The sequence below is a fragment of the Pelodiscus sinensis genome, chromosome 1, assembly GCF_052426305.1.
Source record: "Pelodiscus sinensis isolate ZL-2025 chromosome 1, ASM5242630v1, whole genome shotgun sequence".
In the NCBI taxonomy this organism is placed as follows: Eukaryota; Metazoa; Chordata; order Testudines; family Trionychidae; genus Pelodiscus; species Pelodiscus sinensis.
Window position 1 is genome coordinate 273,324,883 of NC_143052.1, and position 22,948 is coordinate 273,347,830.

The following is a 22,948-nucleotide window of genomic DNA, read 5'->3' on the forward strand; positions in this document are numbered from 1 at the left end:
ACAATGAGACTTTTTTGGGATGGAGAAGGAGGAGCTCAGTCTGCTGCAGAGGGCCTTACTATACTCTCAACCAATTGTCAGCAATGTGTATAAGAGAACCTGAAGGAGAAGGATAGTATCCATCCTGCTGAGAGCCTCACTGAGTTCTTCGACACATTAGGCTATTGTGTGCCAGGTTTTCAAGGCAGGGAGCCAACCTCTTCTCCTGAGACTTACAAAAGCCACCCTAGTGGCTGCACGTCTGTTTGGAAATAGGGGAGAGCAAAAAAAGAGTGAGAGCTCTAAGAAGACATATAGGAGAACAGCATATATGTGGTTACGGGAAGGAGCAGAGGCCACATACGGAGAGAGGGAACTAAGGAGAATGCTCAGATGATGGATATTTGGGGTGACAGAAAATGAGGGGGAATAAAAGTGTATTCCTTAATGCTAAAATGTGTATTTGATTAAAATTTGGCATCAATCCCATTAACTATCACCATAAATTACATTGAAAAACCTCTCCTCTGTGCTTACAGTTCTGAATTTCCCCGACACAACATTTTTAATTTCACTGTTTTGAAAATGTTGAAGATCCTACACTTTGCAGAGAACATGCAACACAAGACACGGGGGCTGTGTCTACACTGGCCACTTATTCCAGAAAATCAGCCGCTTTTACGGAATAACTTGCCAGCTGTCTACACTGGCCCCTTCAATTTCCGGAAAAGCACTGACGATCTACTGTAAAATTGTCAGTGTTTTTCCGGAAAAACTATGCTGCTCCCATTCGGGCAAAAGTCCTTTTCCAGAAAACTGTTCCGGAAAAGGGCCAGTGTAGACAGCACAGTAGTGTTTTCCGCAAAAAAGCCCCGATCACGAAAATGACAGTCGGGGCTTTTTTGCGGAAAAGCGCGTCTACATTGGCACGGACACTTTTCCGGACAAAGTGCTTTTCCGGAAAAGCATCCTGCCAATGTAGACGTGCTTTTTCCGGAAATACTTATAATGGAAAACTGTTCCGTTTTAAACATTTCCGGAAAAGGGTGCCAGTGTAGACGTAGCCAAGGTGTTGTCATGATTATAGCCTTGCAAATTGTCCAGTGGGCCACAATGCAATTTCTTTAACTTCAGCAGGGCTGCATCAGCATAACATGGAGCAGCATTTGTCCTATTGCGTATTCATGATAATCAGTATTGTCAATCCCAGAATTAAAATAATCATAATTCATTGTCTCAAAATCATGAAATTGGCTTTATAATAATGAGATTTTGAAAGATAATATACATTTTGTTTGCCATCTAGTGTTTGAGCTTTTAGGGATACTTGGGTCACAGTTTCAAGTGTTTTTCTGTAGCCATTAGGGCTACATATTTACTGTTTTAAATTAAATGAGATTTTCACCTCATCACAGGCCTCAAGAACCTGGTGCTTTAAGAACAAAAAACAAATATTGAAACACACAACAAATACAATAGCGATGAGGAGTCCTGTGGCACCTTATAGACTAACTGAAGTGTAGGAGCATAAGCTTTCGTGGGCAAAGACCCACTTCGTCAGATGCATCTGACGAAGTGGGTCTTTGCCCACGAAAGCTTATGCTCCTACACTTCAGTTAGTCTATAAGGTGCCACAGGACTCCTCGTCGCTTTTGCAGATTCAGACTAACACGGCTACCCCTCTGATACTTAACAAATACAATGTAATAAAAAGCTAGATGGCATGTTGTCAGGGCTGGATTAACTATTAGGCTAATAATGTGACAAAATGTTTCCCAAATGTTGAAACTGCATTACAGCTATATCGGTCACTAATAATCACTAACTCTAGTGGAGAACATTCCTTTTTTCTTCTAACAAGCATCAAAAATGTCCTCTGATCCACCACAACTTATGACCATCTCAGTGCTTTGTCCCTCTTGAGCATTGAGAATGAAATTGTCAGGTCTTTGAACTATGACGACATCACGTATGACTTTGCCACAGCTAAAGTGGGAAAAAAATGGTATGAGTGTGGTGAGAGTAGAATAAATGTGGTAATTTTACTTGAATATGTATATATATGAATAAGTGTATAGATAAATGTGTGTATAGATAAATGTTTGATGACTTCATAATTTTTAGCAATATGCCATTCCTTCTTAGGTCCTTCCCTCCCATTAGCCTTAGGCCCCTCATAACCTTAATTCGGCCCTACATGTTGTGTAATGAATAAACACACCTCAGGCAATTTTCAGCTTTATTTTATTTAAGAATAAGCAAAGTTAAATGCACAAATTAATAGATAACAGCAGCCGCATTATAAACTAATTGTTAAACATATTCACAAATCTACATTTTAGTGTAAACACCCAGGAGGCTTCTAAATTGGCCTGCATGTTAAAGGAGAGCAAAACTAAGCTTCTGTTAGCAGAAAGTATCAAGTACACTATGTTTTGTTCTTTTTCACTTAAACGTCATTAACGTCACATATTTGCATTCACACATTTAGGAACATGTGCCTGCCGGTTTCATATAATTATACAACTAGCGTGACAAGCAACAAGTTTCTCTTTTTAAAATCAGCAAAAATAGTTAACATTGATGGTAATTATTTCACATATTACAACTGCTTCTAATAGCCCATAGCCATTTGGCAATTAGGATTTCTCAAACATAACATTTCTGATTTGTTTTCTCTCTGGTAAAATAAGATGTGATGAGCAATCAACCACTTTTAAATCAAGTTGCCATCTAATCTCTGATGTTTAAATACAAGTCACATATTGCAGTATGCAATGTATGACTTGACTGTAGCGCTTGTAGTTGTCAAAGAATGAACCATGTTACCAATGTCTTTTCAAAAATTAAAATATAGTAAATATATAGCTCAATGCAGTTATATGGTATAGACTTTATCCCTGTCAGTGTCAACAGTCCCTCTTGGGACAAGTGACATATATTTTCTCTACTGTATGCAACAACCAATACACACAATGACAAGCCAATCAAGGAAAATTAGGGGTGCTAAATTGTGCTATATGTCTCAGAAAAAGTAATATTGTAAAATAATTAGTTGATTTCTGAGGGTATGTATACACTACCCCGCTAGTTCGAACTAGCGGGGTAATGTAGGCATACCGCACTTGCAAATGAAGCCCGGGATTTGAATTTCCCGGGCTTCCTTTGCATAAGCCGGGCGCCGCCATTTTTAAATCCCGGCTAGTTCGAACCCCGTGCCGCGCGGCTACACGCGGCACGGAATAGCTAGTTCGGATTAGGCTTCCTAATCCGAACTAGCTACTCCTCATTCCACGAGGAGTACAGCTAGTTCGGATTAGGAAGCCTAATCCGAACTAGCTACTCCGTGCCGCGTGTAGCCGCGTGGCACGGGGTTCGAACTAGCCGGGATTTAAAAATGGCGGCGCCCGGCTTATGCAAAGGAAGCCCGGGAAATTCAAATCCCGGGCTTCATTTGCAAGTGCGGTATGCCTACATTACCCCGCTAGTTCGAATTAGGAGGGTAGTGTAGACATACCCTGATAGTGGACCCACTACTGTATTTCTTGATATGTAAATATCTGACTTACTATGTTAGCCTACTGATTTTTTTAAAATATCATTTTTTTTATGATTTTTAATAAAAAATGACAATTGATAAATAGCTACAGACCATTATGCCTACATCCAACAACCATGCACAGTGTATTGATAAAATATACTTTAAAACCAACATTTTTAAGTGGCAGCTGACTCGGCTGTCTTATTTTAGATGTCCCTTTCACATAAGTATCTGTGTGCCTAACAAACTTTAATGTATCACAGTACCACTGGGAAGTAGGAAAGTACTTTGTCTCTATTTTAAAGTTGAGAAACTGAAACACAGGGCCACATGTGATATCTGCGCTGGACCAGGGAGTTGGACTTGGGCCTCTGTACATACCCACGATAATACCTAACCCACTGGTCTGTCCTTCCTCTCCAAGGAGCACTTGGAAGAGCACAGTGGGATATTGAGGGAGAGCTGCAATTGCTCTGCTTGTCTGAAAAAATCTCATGTTTTAGATGTCTCAAGATAGGCAAAAGCGACCACTAAATGTTTGCCCTAAATCTCCATCCAGAAATGTGTAAAATCATACAAAGAAAATCAGAAAACATTCCCAAAAGACAACAACAAAAATAGGTGACTTAAAGGTAAAATGCATGTTTTAAGATTAGTATGTGTGCGGTTTTATTTCATGTCAATGGTTGTGGGCAGGTAGTATCCATATATATATATATATATATATATATATATATATACACATTTTGTGCATGTACAATAATGTTTGTGTCTATCTGTAGCTAACAGAAGCTGTACATATGTAACCCACACACCTAGTGTGGTTTACTGTCCAATGCAGTAGCACCTAGAGCACAGTAAGAGTTAAGATCAAGAGACCTCTACAGCATGGGCTGGGAGCCAGCTAGCTTTTAGCTCAGCGGTAGAGGCTCCTCTACTCAGCTTCAGAGGTCCCAGGTTTGGGTAGAGGCTCCTCTACTCAGCTTCAGAGGTCCCAGGTTCAAATCTGCCAGATGGTGGTTACACATACACTACATGATTTCTTACATTCATCATCTTACCTGTGAAGCTATTGGAGAAATGTTGTATATGGTATAACAATATGGAAGAGCTGTATACCCTGATGTTGTTTGTTTCATCACCCTAACTTTACTCCATTATATTTATCTTTTCCAGCACAAATGGATCCCCGAGGCATCTCTCCCAGACAAATTAAAAGTGACAGTGATGATGATGACCTGCCAAATGTGACCTTAGATAGTGTTAATGAAACTGGATCCACGGCTCTTTCCATAGCCAGAGCTGTACAAGAGTAAGTATCACATTCTCAGGATAAGTATTGCCAAGGTGTTCAATGGCTAGTAGAAACACCAGTCTTCATCTGTTCTGCAGATATGTCATCTGAGCTCTGAGCCAGCACACACGACAGCATCTTTGTGTTCAACATCAGTCTCTTAAGGAGGAGACTGCTCTCGCTCTCTCTCTCTCTCTGGTTTTCTGTCCTGACTCACTGTTAGAATACACTTTAGAGTGAAATTCTTTCTTCTCCATTATTCATTTTGTCTAAAAATTTCCTTGACTCGTGGCAGAATTGAGAGATTTCTAACAGCTGCTTTCTCAAGAAAACTATCCAGGTTTCCTAAGGAGGTGCATAGGTGAAAGGAAATTAGTAAAAGACTCCAGTTTTGCCATTAATTTTATTTTTCTGTTTAGTTTTAGGCACATTACAAGTCTTTCCTCCAACAAAATGGCAAATGAAATTTAATGTTGATAGATGTAAAGTAATGCACATTGGAAAAAATAATCCTAACTATACATACGATGTGATGGGGATTAATTTAGATATAACTACTCAAGAGAGAAATCTAGGCGTCATTGTGGATAGTTCTCTGAAAACATCCACTCAGTGTGCAGCAGCAGTTAAAAAAGCAACTAGACTGTTGAGAATAATTTTTAAAAAGTAGTAGAGAATAAGACAGAGAATATCTGATTGCCTCTATATAAACCCATGACGTGCCCACATCTTGAATACTGTGTACAGATGGGGTTGCCTCATCTCAAAAAAGATATATTGGCATTATAAAAGGTTGTTGCCCTTTTCTGAACCTTTTCCAATGCCAACTGAAACGTTGGTACAGGTTGGACCTCTCTAGTCCAGCACTCTCTTGTCTGGCAATACTATAGTCCGGCATGATTTTAGTTAGCTGGCTTTAGTATGGCCAGTTGTCATGGCTGTGGCCAAGTTTCCTGTGGTCCCATAAAGTTTGTTTAGAGGCATCTGTCTTGGCTCTCAGTGTTGCTATTTAGCTCTAATTTACCACAAATGTCATCTAAGAGCCCAGTAAGCAGTGGAAATGTTGTAATGTTGTGAGACAATATTGACCTCCTGTGGTCCAGCACTGGTCAGGTCCTGAGGATTCCAGACTAAAGAGGTTCAACCTGTAGTTTCAAAGTCATCCATTATTTGCTCAAACAAGTCTGTGGAGATAGATATTGGTGAATCCATTTTTGTATGATTTTAGCAGGTGGAGTGCATCTAATCCTCCCCCAGAATTTTTTAAAGTTTATATCCCAAATACCACTCAAAAAGAGAGAGACTGTGCAGTGGCAGTATAGATTATCTAAGTAAAAATTGCATGCGGATTTGGCAGCCGAGAGTATGTGAGGATATGGTTAACCAAATAGCTAATAGTCATAGTATCTCAGGGAGGGGCTGCATCTCAGAACTCAAAAACCCAGCATGAGATTCACTCAATGAGACTTCTGCTATGTCTGTACTGTGAGTTAGCATTATGATTCACCAGCTAGTGTGCACATATTGTTTAGCTCCCTTCAAGTACAAATAACAGCATAGGTCCAGTAGCACTGGCAGCGGAAGCATGGGTAAGCCAGGGTGAATACGAACCCACCTGAAATCTGTCTGAGCCATGATTTTGTGGTAGCTGTGCTGCTATTGATATTCGATGAGAGCTGGCGCAGTTACACATTCACAATCAGGGAAAACACACCTCTAGCTCACTGTATAGAGATAGCATTCGATTCACTCAGGTCCCAGTTAACCACATTAACAACCAGGCACCAATCTATATCCCATTCAGCGAAAGAGGGCTTAAGTTATGGAGAGGACATTGTGTTGTCTCTATTGCTTTAATTGGCCTCATTCAATGTGATCAGGAAGTTTTCAGGATGGCAAGATGGGAAAAGATGTTTCACTGTTGAGGACTCTGTTTGATTGATGATTTAGCACAACATTCTGGATTTACTGGTTACAAATGTCAGCACATGAAATGCCTAATGTTTCTCTTCCAGTTTATAGAACATGTAATAAGGCAGAAAAATAGAAACAACTCATAATTGATCTATTTTGTGCTAAATAGTGCTGATTATTTAATGGAGTAGTGAGGTCGAATTGCAAATATATTAATATATGATTGGCAGGCAAATGTTAGTTATTTTAATTTATTAATATTATTTCAACATTGGCAAAACTGGTCAAATAATGAAAAACTTTTTTGTTAATAATTTATTTCATGATTGATGAAGTGACAAAGAGGGGAAATGTATTGAATATTATTTTACCAGTTCTAGAGATTAAGAATTAAATTAAGACGTTCAGCCACCTAAAACCAATACATTCTTGCTACAGTTTTTTATTTAAATAGTACTCTCTTAGTTTTCTTCAAAAGCCACACTAAGGAAATGTAATTTGACTCTGAAGAATAAATGTATCATATATATATATATATATATATATATATATATATATATATATATATAATCTGTTTTACATAACACATATGCAGCTGTGTCACTAGAAAGAAGTGTCAGTTTATTCTACCTATCTCAATCAATCTGTTCCCATCCTGGGAAGTTTCTTCTTATAATTAAATACAGAATAAATTTAGTATTTCAGATAGCCATAGAATCTAAGGCCAGAAAGAAACATTAGGTCATTTAGTCTCATCTGCAGTCTGTCATGGACTCTTGTATTTCAACCAATTACCGCTGTTTCAAGGCCAATAACTTGCTTTGACTAAAGGACATGCCATGCCTGTAAGTGCCGGAAAGGGAGGTAAGAATTGAGAGGACAGACCATACCCCAAAAGGGCATGGTGGGATATGCCTGCTAATGACATTTTTCTTGACTTTATGGGTCTGATATTGTGGAGTCTTGAATTTTATTAGAAATAAAAAATTGGCCAGTAGTTGCTGTGAACAGGTGTTGCTAGGCAGAAGTGGGGCTTTTCCTACTTCACTTTTGGAAATTAATTTTTATATGGAATGAACAATGAACTATATATATATATGTAGTTGCTGGTGAATTTGTGTTCAGAATATCATTGCTTAGTTTAACATACTTGCTGAAAACCTTTGTTTAAACTGAACTAATGTAACAGTGAATTTTAGAAAACACCCATCCTTCTACATTAACTCTGAGGGAAGTGAAATGAATGGGTGCCAACTCACTTGCAATAGCTAAATCCGCCAAGTGGAGTTAAATATGGTGAAAATCAATGAAAGTTTTATAGGAAATCCTCTAGTTAAAGGATCAGTAACTGTAGTAACAGGCTCTGATTTATATTATTCTTTCATTTTCATGATCTAAGAACTAAGGTCACGTCCATACTAAACCAAAAGTTTGTCTTAAGATATCCAACTCCAGCTACGTAAATAACTTAGCTGAAGTTGACTTATCTTAAGCTGAATTCCTCAGGCATCCCCACAGCGGGAAATCAACAGGAAAAACTCCCCCATCAACTTCTCTTATTCTTCACGACTGCAAGAAGTACCAGAGTTGATGGAGGTGCCCTTAGCATTCGATTTAGAGGATCCTCACCAGACCCACTATATCAAAGGCTGGAAGATTAACCTCTGCAGTGTTGATCCTCCATTTAGTATAGACATGGCCTAAGGTGGGTTTTTCTGTTATTGTTTTTTTTTTTTGTGGGGGGTGGGAGGGTTATATATAGCTGAGGTTTTAGATTTGTTATCTTTGGAAATTGCTCACTATTGGGAAGATCTATATGAAAAGCCTTGTTCTTTACCTGTCCACTAATTAAATACTGCACTTCATTTTCCTGTGTGGATGCCCATTACCTCTACAGTAAAACATTACCATCTAAAACCAGATATTAATCTAAATACTAAAAACTACTTGTGTGTTATTATGCCTTAATTAAATAGCATCCTGGGGGCTTTTATGTTTTTAAACAGTCGAGTAGTTATTTTTTAGCCAAAAATCTTGTTTTCCTGCCTACCTGTTTTGTTTCATGCATCTTGAAACTTTTTGGCATTCTTCTTTTGACCACTTTTCATAACCATTGTGTAATTGAGCAAAGCTAATAAAAAAACATAGTTGTAAAGTTACACTGTATTATTTGACAGAAAACAGTGCAATATTTTATGTCATATCTGTTTACAGGGTTCTAATGTCAGTCTAATGTTAGCCCTATGGTGGTAGTTATATATTATAAAATTGAGGGAGTTGAATTTGAAGATATGTTCTACCAAGTGTGTTGTGTCCACAAAACCTCATGATACCATCTACAGTTTTTATTAGTCTTTAAGGTGCTGCTGGACTATTTGTTGTTTTTTAGGTTTTACCTGCTAATGGTCATTTGTTTGAGTTGCCTTAAGTCTGTAGATATTAGATGTCTGTAGGTTGTGAGCAACATGTTGCATCTATGTTGGTAGATCTATGCTGAAGATTTTTATTGATTAGGTCCTATCAAATTTACAGCCATGAAAAATGCATCGCAGACTGTGAAATCTTGTCTTCCCCCAATGAAAGCTGGTCTTTTGTGAGCTTTTACCTTATACAGATTTTCTGGGGAAGACCAGTATTTCTCAAATTGGGGGGTCCTGCCCAAAAGGGAGTTGGGAGGAGGCATGATATTACCACCCTTACTTCTGTGCTGCCTTCGGAACTGGGCAGCTAGAGAGTTTACTAAGGGCCCAACTTTGTAGGCAGCAGAACAGACATAAGAGTTGCAACACCATCCCATCCTATCTGTATTTCTGAGAAAACACCTAATCAGCAGCCTATACAACAATCAGAAGAAAATCAATGAGGAGCTCTCAACACTAGAGAGTCTCATAAAAAAAACAAGCTTCTACATGAAAAACCATCTGTACTTCTGTTCTGCTGCTGGCAGTAGCTCTACCTTCAGAGCTGGACTCCCAGGAAGCAGCCACTGCTCTCCAGCTGCCCAGTTCTGAAAGCAATGCCACCTCCGTTAGCAGTGCAGAAGGTAGCAGTACTGCAGCCCTCTCCCCTATATAATAACCTTATGACCCCACATATACACAACTCCTTTTTGGGTCAGGACCCCTACAATTGTCGTATAAATATTTCTAAATAAAAAGAGGAAGTTTGACACTGAATCGTATCACCATTGATAGCTTAGCACTCAGCTTCATGGGTCACAACCTCTATTAAGAACTGGCACCATGCCACAGAACAAAATAGAGCACCCAAAGATAAACACATTGACCACTGCCTTTCCCTGTCCCCCTCCCCCCAACACACACATTTCATGTAACATGTTGTCCCCCTCCCTTAGCCTGGTCTCTTTCCCTTGTCCAACCAGCTTATGCTCATGTGGCTCCCAAGAACTGGTTACCGTGGTGCATGGGGTGCAGATTATTATATGAGGCGATGGAACCCTGTTTCCTCATTACAATGAAAATACAATCATTTTGCTGTACAAGTTGGAGGCCAGATTTGAACTGATTTAAAATTGATCTCTTGTGCTTAAAGAGTTTAAGATGAGCGATCCTATTGAGGGAAGAATTTAAAAAAAAATTAAAGGTGGGGAAGTAATCCAACACTACATAAGGAAGCTTTTCACTTGTGCCTTCTAGAGCACAGGGTCACAGAAAATGCTGGTGTTGGTGTCAAGTGTTTGGAGTGGGGAAGACTCTGGATACCAGTGTATGTACTCGTGATGAATTTAATAAATGACTCATTTGGGATGTTGTATCATCTCATATGGGGTATTGCTGATTATCCAGACAGTGGGACCTCAATGCCTTGGGCTGGATTCTGTTCACTGCTCAAATGAATGAAGCTGAATACAAGGGTGCTGTCTCTTTTCTAAGTGGATCACAAATTCTTTTCTAGGTGGATCACATCATTATGATGATCCTCCTTTGTTGGATGGTTATGATTGTAATGTGCACTGTACTTCTAGTAAACTATCAATGGGAAAGGAATACCATTGTAGACCTAACAGTCAACATAGGTAAGGGACCAGTAATATTTTGTGTGCAGCACTGTTATAGAGACAGTATGTAATGGTCAGATCAGAGTCTGCTTGTACCCCTCTAACTTGAATAAACATATGGATGATTTTCTCTCCTGAGACTTACATTTCTGTTGCCTTCACCCATTCATTGTTCACACTTGTTTTGTCTCTCTCCCTGTTCAGCCAATGCCATTACTACCTCTGTACTGTGCATACTAGAGATCTTTCACTTCAATGTGCTGCTCACACAGCTTTGTCCTGAGTCTCTAAGGGTGTGTCTAGACTACATGCCTCCGTCGACGGAGGCATGTAGATTAGCCAGATCGGCAGAGGGAAATGAAGCCGCGATTAAAATAATTGCGGCTTCATTTAAATTTAAATGGCTGCCCTGCTCTGCCGATTAGCTGTTTGTCGGCAGATCGGGGCAGTCTGGACGCGCCGCATCGACAAAGAAGCCTTTCTTGATCGGCACAGGTAAACCTGGTTTCACGAGGCATACCTGTGCCGATCAAGAAAGGCTTCTTTGTCGACGCGACGCATCCAGACTGCCCCGATCTGCCGTCAAACAGCTGATCGGCAGAGCGGGGCAGCCATTTAAATTTAAATGAAGCCGCGATTATTTTAATCGCGGCTTCATTTCCCTCTGCCGATCTGGCTAATCTACATGCCTCCGTCGATGGAGGCATGTAGTCTAGACACACCCTAGGAGCTGTAAATGAAAGTGCTTTCAGCATTTCCATGAGCATTGCTTCCTCAGGTAGTGCATTTTTACTCTGTGAAACCATAACCTCTTGTTGCTATTCACTTTGAGAAATGTCAAGGATTTGGTGGGATGGTTTTACAGTTGGGGGAATGTACATTGAGAGGCTAAGTGACTTACCGAGATTCACACAAGAAGTCTGTGGCAGAGTAGGGAACTGACCTAGGGGCTCTCAAATCTTAAACTGGTGCCCTAACTGTGAACTATTTTTCCTCTGAACAATGTTGTTCATCATTTAATATGCATTTAATGTGTCTGTCATTTAATATGATTCAGCATATTTACTGTGGCCATTTATAACACATAACAGATGATACAGTTATAATTTTCAGAATCATAGGTGTTTCAAAAGCTATATAAAAGGAACCTAGCTCAACAACATCAGGGCCTGTACACCTTTATAGATTAGCTCCTTGTGTGTACTTGGCATGCTTCAATGCCTATAGCAACAGAAATGACCATTTACTGTTTAAGGATCGATTTCTTGGTGATTTTAACCCCATCTGTTCTCTTCATCAAGGTGATAAAGTACATCTTACATGTAGCAATGGTTTTTGGACAATTTGCGCTAAACAAAAAAATTATTTTCATTTATGAGGTTGGTCAGTAAAATCAGACAGCATTTTTTGGAGTATGCACATTGGCTCAGGTTTCTGGTATGGCATTTTGCTAATGTATTTGAAAATGCCTCTTGCCAGGATAACAGATTTCACATCAGCCAGCGATTTTCTTGACCAAGTGCCAGGTTGACTAAAGCTATAAATCCAAAGCAAACTCATGCAAAATTGACATAACTGTCTGTTTTCAAAGGATATAGTATTGTTTAAATAATGATATATTAGGAAACTGAGATACTGTCAAATTGTTCCTGAACAAAAGCTAATTTGAAAAAGCAAACAAACAAAAAATGCTTTTATCTTGTACTGCAAGAATGACAATTGAAGAAATTAGGATGTAACAGAGAACAGTGCCATTAGGATATGTGTTTCTCTTCGTCTGTATTACTTTGAGACATTAAGCTTATGCAAATATTTATACCATGCCATTACAAGTAGTAATATTTTTAAAAGAAAAATATTAAAATATGTGCTAAGTAAATTGGGAGATATAATTGAGTTTAATACAACCATGACAGGTTAAATCCTAGGAGCTCCTGAAGCCCATTCAGCTTTGCCATTGAATTTATTGTGGCCAGGATTCAACCATAAAACTTTAACAAAAGTTTTGATGTTTACAAAAGCAAAGCCTTTGTTTACGCTTTTACAGAATCTGCAGAAAGACTGTGTAGTTAATGAGGATTCTGGGTATGAGTGGGTGTGAGTCTCTCTCTCTCTCCCTTTCATACCTTCCACCCACCAAAAACAACATGAATTTTTAAAGATCCTGTTTCCTAGACTCTGTATAGTTCTACATTCCTAAATGTGTGTGTTTTAAACTACAGGCAGTCCCCGGGTTACGTACAAGATAGGGACTGTAGGTTTGTTCTTAAGTTGAATCTGTATGTAAGTCGGAACTAGCATCCAGATTCAGCCGCTGCTGAAACTGATCAGTTTCAACAGCGGCTGAATCTGGACACCAGTTCCACTTACATACAGATTCAACTTAAGAACCCCAGGCGTCCCCAAGTCAGCTGCTGCTGAAACTGATCAGCAGCTGATTCCAGGAAACCCAGGGCAGAGCAACTCTGCCTCGGGCTTCCTGTAGTCAGCGCTGGTCAGTTTCAGCAGCGGCTGACTTGGGGACGCCTGGGGCAGAGCAGCTCAGGTGCTGCTGGGTTGGTCCAGTAGCGCGGCCGCTCCTCAGTGCTACTGGACCAACCCAGCAGCACCCCAGCTGCTCTGCCCCAGGCGTCCTGATTCAGCCACTGCTGAAACTGATCAGCAGCGGCTGAATCAGGACACCTGGGGCAGAGCAGCTGGGGTGCTGCCGGGTTGGTCCAGTGGCGCCAAGGAGCGGTGCTGCGGGACCAACCGGCAGTGCCCCACCTGCTCTACCACAGGCCCCTGGCATTGCTCCACGTCTCCCTGGTCTGCTGGGGGGGGCACTAGCTGCATCCCCCCCAGCAGACCAGGGAGACGCGGAGCAAAGCGGCGGAGGACCCGAGCCAGACCACGGCGCTTCCAGATCAGCCGCGGTCCGGCCCGGGTCCTCCGCGGCTTTGCTCAGCGTCTCCCTGGTCTGCAGACCAGGGAGACGCTGAGCAAAGCCGCGGAGGACCCGGGCCGGACCCACGGCGCTTCCAGATCAGCTGGAAGCACCGCGGGTCCGGCACGGGTCCTCCGCCGCTTTGCTCAGCGTCTCCCCGGTCTGCAGACCAGGGAGACGCTGAGCAAAGCACCGCGGGTCCGGCACGGGTCCTCCACCGCTTTGCTCAGCATCTCCCCGGTCTGCAGACCAGGGAGACGCTGAGCAAAGCGGCGGAGGACCCGGGGCCTGACCCGCGGCCGCTTCCAGCTGATCTGGAAGCGGCCGCGGGTCCGGCCCGGGTCCTCCGCCGCTTTGCTCCCCGTCTCCCTGGTCTGCTGGCTCCCCCAGCAGACCAGGGAGACGGGGAGCAACTTTTCTCGCCCTGGAGGAGGCGGGCGGCGGGACCAGGCGTCCCGCCGCTCCAGTCCTCCGGGGCGAGAAATCCCCGTTCGTAACTGCGGATCCGACATAAGTCGGATCCGCGTAACTCGGGGACTGCCTGTAGTACACACAACTGATTTTGTAGTTTATTTATATAATAGGAATTATATAATATTTTCCTCTGCAAAGTGCTTTTCAAACATTAATTAATTAAATTGTACAGGTCCCCAGTGTGGTAGGAAAATAAAAATGATTATCTTCAGGTTAGTAACTTGTCCAATGCTACATAGCAAATAAGTGAAGTGCTGGGATCAAGAATGTCTTGTAACCTCCATATCAGTCCACTGGACTGTGCTACCTCAGAATGAATGTATATTTTTTTGCTTTTAGATATGTGACACATTTTGGTGACAGGCTGGTATAACTTTGCTTCAAGAGCATGACGCCAGTGCAGATTTTATGACAAATTATGCCAGTGACATTTTTAATGCTTTGTTGTTGTTCAATTGTTGAAGTCGGTATATATTTGGAAAGAGTGTCCTCAGACTGTTCATTATTCAGATTTGTGATATCAGGCTTTAGTGTTTTTTAAGGGAGAGAGGTTGTTGGATTATATTTGTAATCGACCCAGAAATCAGAGCCAAATATTTGTGCATTAGAAAACTCAAAATGTAGCAAATATTCATCCATGTGGATTAGATAATAAAACGCTAAGGCTATGCCTACATTGGCATGATTTTCCGGAAATGCTTTTAACGGAAAAGTTTTCCGTTAAAAGTATTTTTGGAAAAGAGTGTGTAGATTGGCAGGACGCTTTTCCGCAAAAGTACTTTTTGCGGAAAAGCGTCCGTGGCCAATCTAGACTTGGTTTTTCGCAAAAAAGCCCCGATCGCCATTTTCACGATTGGGGCTTTTTTGCGGAAAACACTACTGTGCTGTTTATACTGGCCCTTTTGCACAAGAGTCTTTCGGAAAAAGACTTTTGCCCAAACGGGAGCAGCATAGTATTCCGGAAAAGCACTGACGATCTTACATGAGATTGTCAGTGCTTTTCTGGAAATTCAAGCAGCCAGTGTAGACAGCTGGCAAGTTTTTCCGCAAAATCAGATGATTTTGCGGAAAAACTTGCCAGTCTAGACACAGCCTAACAGAAACAGCCATAACAAAACTACTTCATCATGCTGCTACCTTGATGTATTGATTAGAAAAAGAGGGAGTTTTGTCATGTGCTGTCACTGGAGCCAAAACTACTTTTTGCAGTATCTAGATTAGATACATTTTTATCCTGCCTTCCCATGATTCTGTGAGATTGTGATTTGATATGACTAATTCTTAACAACAGCATTCATATAAAATATCATAAAATGCTTCATAGCTGGTTTCAGCTATATATGCAAACAGCTGGGTAGCTTTAATAGCTGTATAAATGGCTAAGTCTTTCAGATTCTTTATTGACTGAATGAAAGGATACTGGAAACTCCAAAACCAGACTTTTTTTTTTTAACCCCTGCTCTCTCTGCACATATTATGATAAAGATTTTTTTTATGCTGTCCCCACTATTCAAATCTCCTGGTCACTGTTCCCCAACCTTTTCTCTCCCTAACCAGTCAAATCCTGTTTAGATTTGTATAAATTGAAAGAATGTTGGCAGGCAAGCCAACTGACTCATCAGACGCTTGGGTAAGGGTGGGGTGGGGGAAGGCAGGCACAGCCGTCCCAGAAGGGGCGAGGCTTAGGTGAGAAAGGGCGGGGCCAGCATAGCCGGCCCTCGATGCCATCTGGAGCGTGCTGGCCAAGGCTCCAGTGGCAATTTAAAGGGCCCCGGGCTCTCAGCACCACTGCTGCTGCAGTAGCAGTGGTGGACACCAGAACTCTGGGACCTTTGAATCACTAGGCCCCAGAGCAATTGCCTCTTTCGTCTCCCTGATTATTGGGCCTGAATCTTGGAGACACGGGACTGATGATGGACACAGAAGACAATGTGTTAATTTCTTTAGTTTATTATTATTAATCATATTTATTGCAGTAGTGCCTAAAGACCACCAAGAGTAGGCCCCTTTGTTGCTAAGCAGTACACAAACAAAGCAGTAGAAAGTCCCTGCCCCCAAAGAACTTAGATAAGTGGAGATAAGACAGACACAGAATCCAGAAAGAAGTCTACCTCACAAGCAGAATGAAGACATGTTAGCTCTAATGTTTTTGGCAGAGGGCTAGCTGGCTAGGGGTAAGCTGAAGAAAAGGGGGTGATTGGAACAGCACAGGAGAGGATGGCGTGGAGTGAAAATGAGGGGGGAAATTGTTAGAAATAACTATTGGAATGTGTAGAGTTGGTCCATTCAGTCAACCGGCAGAAGGCAGAGAAAATCCAGTCAAAACCATGGAAACTTCTCTGGATGTTCAAAGGATGAAAGGCCCCTTCTATCAACTAGAGAGTCTGGCTTGATCCTCTGTGCAGTTTTCTCCCAAGCTCATGTAGTGGGAGGAGGGGAGACATCACCTGGATCTTAATGCCTCTAAAGTGTAGGTGGACTCTCCTGCATAGTATTTGGTCTGTGTGAATTCTAGGGGATGGCCCCATTTCACCTGTTCAGCCTCAGTGCCACAGTTCCTGCATTTGCTGTTCATGTTCCTATCAACAGGCATCTCAGGCTGATGATTAGTGTTTTGAATACTTTAAAATGTGGGTGATTTGTGTTTAAAGAAACCACAGAGAAGGAAATTACAACAGTCATGATAATAGGAGCCCAAGACTGAAATAAGAATTTTAGTAGAGCAGTGTTTAAGGAAGTGACTAATAGTGAGGATGTATCAGGTAATAGTAGTCAAAGGTTTTGTAGTCAAACTGAAAATCTGAATCTCCGTAGTAAGGACAAATGAGTGAGTCAAAATTGAAGTTTTGCCTGAGGTTTTCATTTACTTACCTAATTTGGACACATAGAGCTGTATGAAGTTTGGTGTTGTAAGGAACTGCTGAAGTCGAGATGTTCAGAAGGTGAAGAAAAGTTTAAAGTAAACAAGAGGTTATATGTAGAGCCATGTCCAGATACAAAATTAGTATCTGCTTCCTCATCTGCAAAAATGATCAGCAGATACCCACATCTGCAAATGTGGATGCCCATAGATATAAAGTGCACATTTGCAAATTTGCGGGGTTCTAGATACAAAATTTGAATCTGCATCTGCATCTGCATCCACATCAGCAAAAATGAACCACGGATATCCAGATCAACATCTACAGAGGTGGATACCCATGGATATAAAGTGGATATCTGTAGATTTGCAGGCCTCTGTTTATATGAAAGAGAGAGCAGTTGAGCCATTATTAAACATATGTATGTTTGCTAAGCACGGGCAACATGCAAATCTTTTTCTGTTCCATAAAACTTGCAATAAGGTGTGTGTATACTAGCTCCAATTTCAGCCATTGAGAGATGAAATCCCCCTGGTCATTACAAAGACCAGACAAATAGACAGCAATCAAATTTCACCTGCCCGAAAGCTCACAGGGAGGTTTAGGCTTGTGTACTCTAGGTGGAATTTTTAAAAGCTTGTCAAAATGTACAAAATACCCTAATACTGTTTTTCTTCATCTGCTCCATAAACTGACAGAGTCAAAGCTCAAGAGGCCTCTGTCATCAAAAAATAGAAACACTATCATATAATTTACGTGACCAATCACAAGCTAACACAGCTTGAATTGCAGATATCCAGTACTGGCTTTTCTACTGAACTGGACCTGATCAAAGTGTAGCGTTAAACCTTGTGTCAAAGTCTATAGAGAAAATTAGAATAATAAATAAATTTAGGGAAATCACAATCCCCTCATGAACATTCCATAATCAGAAAAATAAAGAGGCTGTTGTAAAAAAAAACCAACCTGTTCTCACTCATTAAGTTCATTGAGAGATTGCCCTCTTTACCAAATAGTTTTCATATTCTCCTTCAGAATAAAATGTGGTATGTATTTTCATCTTAGTAATATTACATTTCTAGTGATATTTAATTTCCATACAGGATAAGCACAGCAATGTATTGTATGGCGAAGAGATACCAATAGGGATGTAAGCAAGTAGTTGAGTCGACTATTCGACTACTCACATTCCACCCTCACTCCGCTGCCTCTATATCAGAGGCAGCAAGGATGTGAGGGGAACAAGAGCTGGTGCTGGGGGAGAGGGGAAGGTGGTTTAAAAGCCAATTCCCCCCAACACCATTTCCATGGTTCTACCTCCCCTACCCCAGCACAGCTGCCTCTATTAGAGCAGCGCAGGGGAGGGGCAGGGGAGGCTGCCATAAAGCAGCCTCTACCCACGGCAGGCCCAGGCTTGCCCTGAGCAGAAGCTGCTCCACATCCCTCTGAGCAGCCCCTGACCAGCCTCTGTTCACAGCCAACCGTTGCCGCCACATACAGGGCAGCTTCGCGGCAGCAGCTCCTGTCTGCAGGGGGTCTCTGTGATTCTGTGAAACTGCAGAGCCACAGAAGGGGTAGCTCCAGGACCCAGCACAAGCTGGGACTGAGCACGTTCCCTTATCAACTAATCATGTAGCTGATGGAAATTGTATCGACCATACGATTAGCCAGTTGCCCACCTCTTAACATCCTTATGTAACCCACACACCTAGTGAGTTTACTGAGCAATGCAAGTGGTACCGGGACCACAGCAACAGCTAAGATCAAGAGATCTCTACAGCACGGGCTGGGATCCAGCTGGCTTTTAGCTCAGGGTATGTCTACACTACCCCGCTAGTTCGAACTAGCGGGGTAATGTATGCATACCGCACTTGCTAATGAAGCCCGGGATTTGAATTTCCCGGGCTTCATTAGCATAAGCGGGGAGCCGCCATTTTTAAATCCCCGCTGCTTCGAACCCCGTGTAGCGCGGCTACACGGGGCTCGAACTAGGTAGTTCGGACTAGGGTCCTATTCCGAACTACCGGTACTCCTCGTGAAACGAGGTGTACCGGTAGTTCGGAATAGGCACCCTAGTCCGAACTACCTAGTTCGAGCCCCGTGTAGCCGCGCTACACGGGGTTCGAAGCAGCGGGGATTTAAAAATGGCGGCTCCCCGCTTATGCTAATGAAGCCCGGGAAATTCACACATTACCCCGCTAGTTCGAAGTAGCGGGGTAGTGTAGACATACCCTCAGAGGGTAGAGGCTCCTATACTCCGCTTCAGAGGTCCCAGATTCAAGTCCACCTGATGATGGTTACACTTAGATATCTCTAATGTCATGCTTGGTATACTACAGTTTAAGACCCTAATTTGGACCTCAGATCATGGATAGAAACAAAAGAGTTAAACTGTGTTCTCTTAGAAACATGATTTCGGCTCTCTAATAATTTGTGAAACATTTTGTAAAATGAATACTCCTGGTGAGTAAATCCACTACTGTATTATGCATGCAGCAGATAAATTCTATGAACTTAAGTCTATCACATGTTTAACTTTAGCAACACCAAAAAAAATAGATAAAGTCAAGGATAGTTCAGTTTGTATTTGAAATTTTGTTTTAATTAATAAAAGTGGCCACGATGTTGAACTATTTTTATATCCCCTTACCATTGTGATAATGGAGCATTCTGTAAGTGTTACACCGCAGGTATGTATCCTGTTCCTCCATTTTGATTAAAGATGGTGGTAGAATTTTCAGCAGATCAATTAAGCTAAGTGGCTAGAACATTCTTAGCTGGCTCTTGATAAAGTTTCCATTACCTGCAACTTGAGAAGCTATCTTAGTACCCGCTGACTTGATTTAAATTGCTGGTGCAGTGGAAAAGTACCATTTAGTGAATATTCATATTTCTAAGATGTTAACTCATGGCAAAACGTCATTTTTGTCAGAGAACGATAGCATTTTCCAAGAAAAATGTCTAATTTCATCACGTTGTGCAACATTGTGGGGTTGTTTTAAATGAATTAGTCACAAGTGGAAATTTTGCCATTTTCACAGCAAAAGCACCAGTTTTTGAGAGAAAATGATAGTTTTCAGCTGCATATAAAAATGCCTCTTGTGCTTGTGTAAAATTAAATATGACAAATATTTTATTTTCTCATAAAGCTGGTTTTAGCCTGCCTTGTCGTATTATCTCTAATGAGTACTTATATTTCTGCTATCTGAGCAGAAGGGGTGGTACAGGGTAAAGCGTAAAATGGGAAGGCTAGTGCTGCTTGAGTGTCATTCAGCATTATAACCCAGGTTTCATTTTTCTAGTGCAAACTAGAGTCCAGTTTCTGCTGTAGGAGGCACATGTGCATCTTGCATGGATTTCACATGAAAGCTGCTTGAGAACCTCTGAGAGGAGAATTTGTCCCAGTGCCTTTTGATTACAAGCTGGTTCAACTTTGAGAAAAATTGTGCATCACTTTGTACCTGATAAGCAACTAATAAGTTCAGGAAATGTTTAATATCAAAGAGGAGGATTGTAGTCTACAGTAGAAAATAGTTAGATATGATTAAGATAAAGCCAACATACCAGGCACGTTGGACATAATGATTTCTACTTGTGCTTAACATTCATTAGGTTCTTTTCTGTCTTATCACTCTAGCAGGTTTTTATCCTGTTATTACATTTTTATTACTTGATTGAGGCAAAACCATAGAAATAGTCCACAGAAAAGATAAAAAATGGTTGTTACATGCTTGTGAAAAACAAATTAAGAATAATTTAAAGGTGTACTGCGGTATCTCAGAAAAAGTATTTGGGGTTATTATATTTTAGTATTTCCCCAATTTTGGAAATATTTAAGTGTAAAATAAGAGATTTTCAAAGACCTATGTGGACATCAGTGAGGTAAAAATGGCGACGATCAGTGGAAGTTGTCTGTGTGTTTTGAAAACGTCTTACTGGACATATTAATATTACCGATGGTATCTGTATCTGGTATCTGTATCTGTATACAGGAGTCCTCCATTTACTTCATTCTAAGTCATCTTTCACTAAAAAATAACTTCAAGGCTTCCAGTGCAATGTTGTCCAATTATTAGTTTGCTAGAGAAATGAGGTTGTTTTTATTTCTTTATTTTTGCTAGTTTCTTGGGTGTTGGTCTCAGACAAGTTTCATGGAACATTTGAGGTCTGAACCACAGGGAGCAAGACTGAAGAGAGTTATTCATGAACTTGGTTTTCCACGATTCTTTTTTTTTTTTTTTTAATGTGGTGAAACTTTTTCGGAGAGCCAGCTGTGCTCCTTTTTCAGGCACATGTAATAGATCAGAATTCATTAATATAGAGAAATATTCCATGTATTCCAAATTACAGCATAAATATTTATATAGTTATTATATAGCATATAAGTAGTGTTACATATTCCAAATAATATTGTAGAAAAGTAGTTAGCATTCCTGGAGTTATAGTTTTGATAAGAAGCGTTAACAGCTAGATTTTTTTTGGCACATCAGGGATTATATTACTTTAGCAGCAAGAATTCTGGGAGTAGAAATTCATTTGTGCTTTTCTCCCTCTGTACAATGGCTACCTTATGTTAATTTCTATTAACATTGTATTCTTTGTGGGATGATAGCTTGTTTAATGAGAAAATACTCAAACCAATCAAGAATTATCAATTATTGAGGATTAGCATTTTAAGACTGGCCTCTGCTCCCATTTAAGGCAATAACAAAACTCCCATCTGACTTCTTCAGAGGCGTTTTAAATGAGTTTTGGGGAAAATTATAATTCCCTTCCATTTCTGGAGCACATGCTTTTGCAGTAGGTATTCCTCCAGATTTTCTAGGCCCCATGAAATGTTTGGGGTATCTTAAAATTCCTAATTGTCTGTGTTCAATTTCCAGAGAGAGCATGTGGGGCTGTGCCAGGTCAGCTGTTAACACTTTTCGTTTTTTCAACTCCAGGTATGAAGTATTTTATTGTGTATTATATAATGTTTTGTGTGTTTGACAAAGTTTAGTGGCAGTTCATTTTAAGCTTTCTTTCCCTCTTTCTTTGGCTGGCTTCAATAGGAGACAGCATTTGGGGCTGTGCCAAGACAAGTAGTTACAGGGTTTTGGGGTTGGGAAAGGCTTACATTTGAGTACAACAAAAAATTATAACTCTTCCGATGTTTGATAAGAAACAGAGTGCAGCCCAAGTGGACTGCTAAAATTAAATAACTTTTTTCACAAGATTCGAAAACTGAAATTACTTCAAAATAGGTTTTAATCACTACTGGCAATCCCAAGGTTCACAAGATTATAGAGTGATAGACCAACTGTCACAAAGGAACAAGTTATCCACCAACATACATTGTTTGGAAAAAAATGAGGATAAAATTATCAGAAATGTGTGTTTCAAGTTAGGTTCCTAATTCCATATATTGGTATCTACATAAATACTCTGCTTTTTGAAGCGATGAGCTCCCAGAAAATCTGACTGACGTAAAATGTTGAATATTCCAGCAAATATTGTGAAATCATTGGCAGTTCCAGGAATCTCTAGTTTGCACAAACAGCACTTATGTATAGTTCAGTATGCATATGACATTGATTTTGGGATTAACTGTTTGTGTTGCTATAACTGTTTTTGTTTTTTTCAAATTTTAAAACATTCACAATGAAAATGTCCTAAATTATTTGAGATCATAGCAATATGTGTTTAGTATAAACAGATTTGTTATAGAAAGATCTCATTCCTTAAATTTATAGACTTCAGATTCATAAGTAAATTCAGAGAGGGAGAATATTTGGAAGAAATTCTATTTTGTCATTCATAATTTAACAGTCAAATAAATAAATGATTCCCCTAATCCATTAATAGCATTAATATACTGTTAAAGAAACTTATATTACTGAAAATTCAAACTTCCATTTCTCAGAAATTTACAAAATGGCAGCGGTAACTCACCATCTTGGGC

The 22,948-nt window shown here is 40.5% G+C and overlaps 1 protein-coding gene across 6 annotated transcripts in view; it reads left to right on the forward strand.

Moving 5' to 3' along the window:
• The window catches only part of KLF12 (KLF transcription factor 12), a 377,983-nt gene that overhangs the window by 258,505 nt on the left and 96,530 nt on the right, over positions 1 to 22,948 (forward strand). For 5 of the 6 annotated variants that reach the window (XM_075918893.2, XM_006129058.5, XM_075918896.2 and 2 more), the window contains 2 exons: positions 4,697 to 4,832; positions 21,891 to 21,950. In XM_075918893.2, the coding sequence (XP_075775008.1) occupies positions 4,697 to 4,832; positions 21,891 to 21,950 (196 nt within the window). The remainder of the gene's footprint in view (positions 1 to 4,696; positions 4,833 to 21,890; positions 21,951 to 22,948) is intronic. The other variant, XM_006129061.5, reaches the window with a different exon arrangement.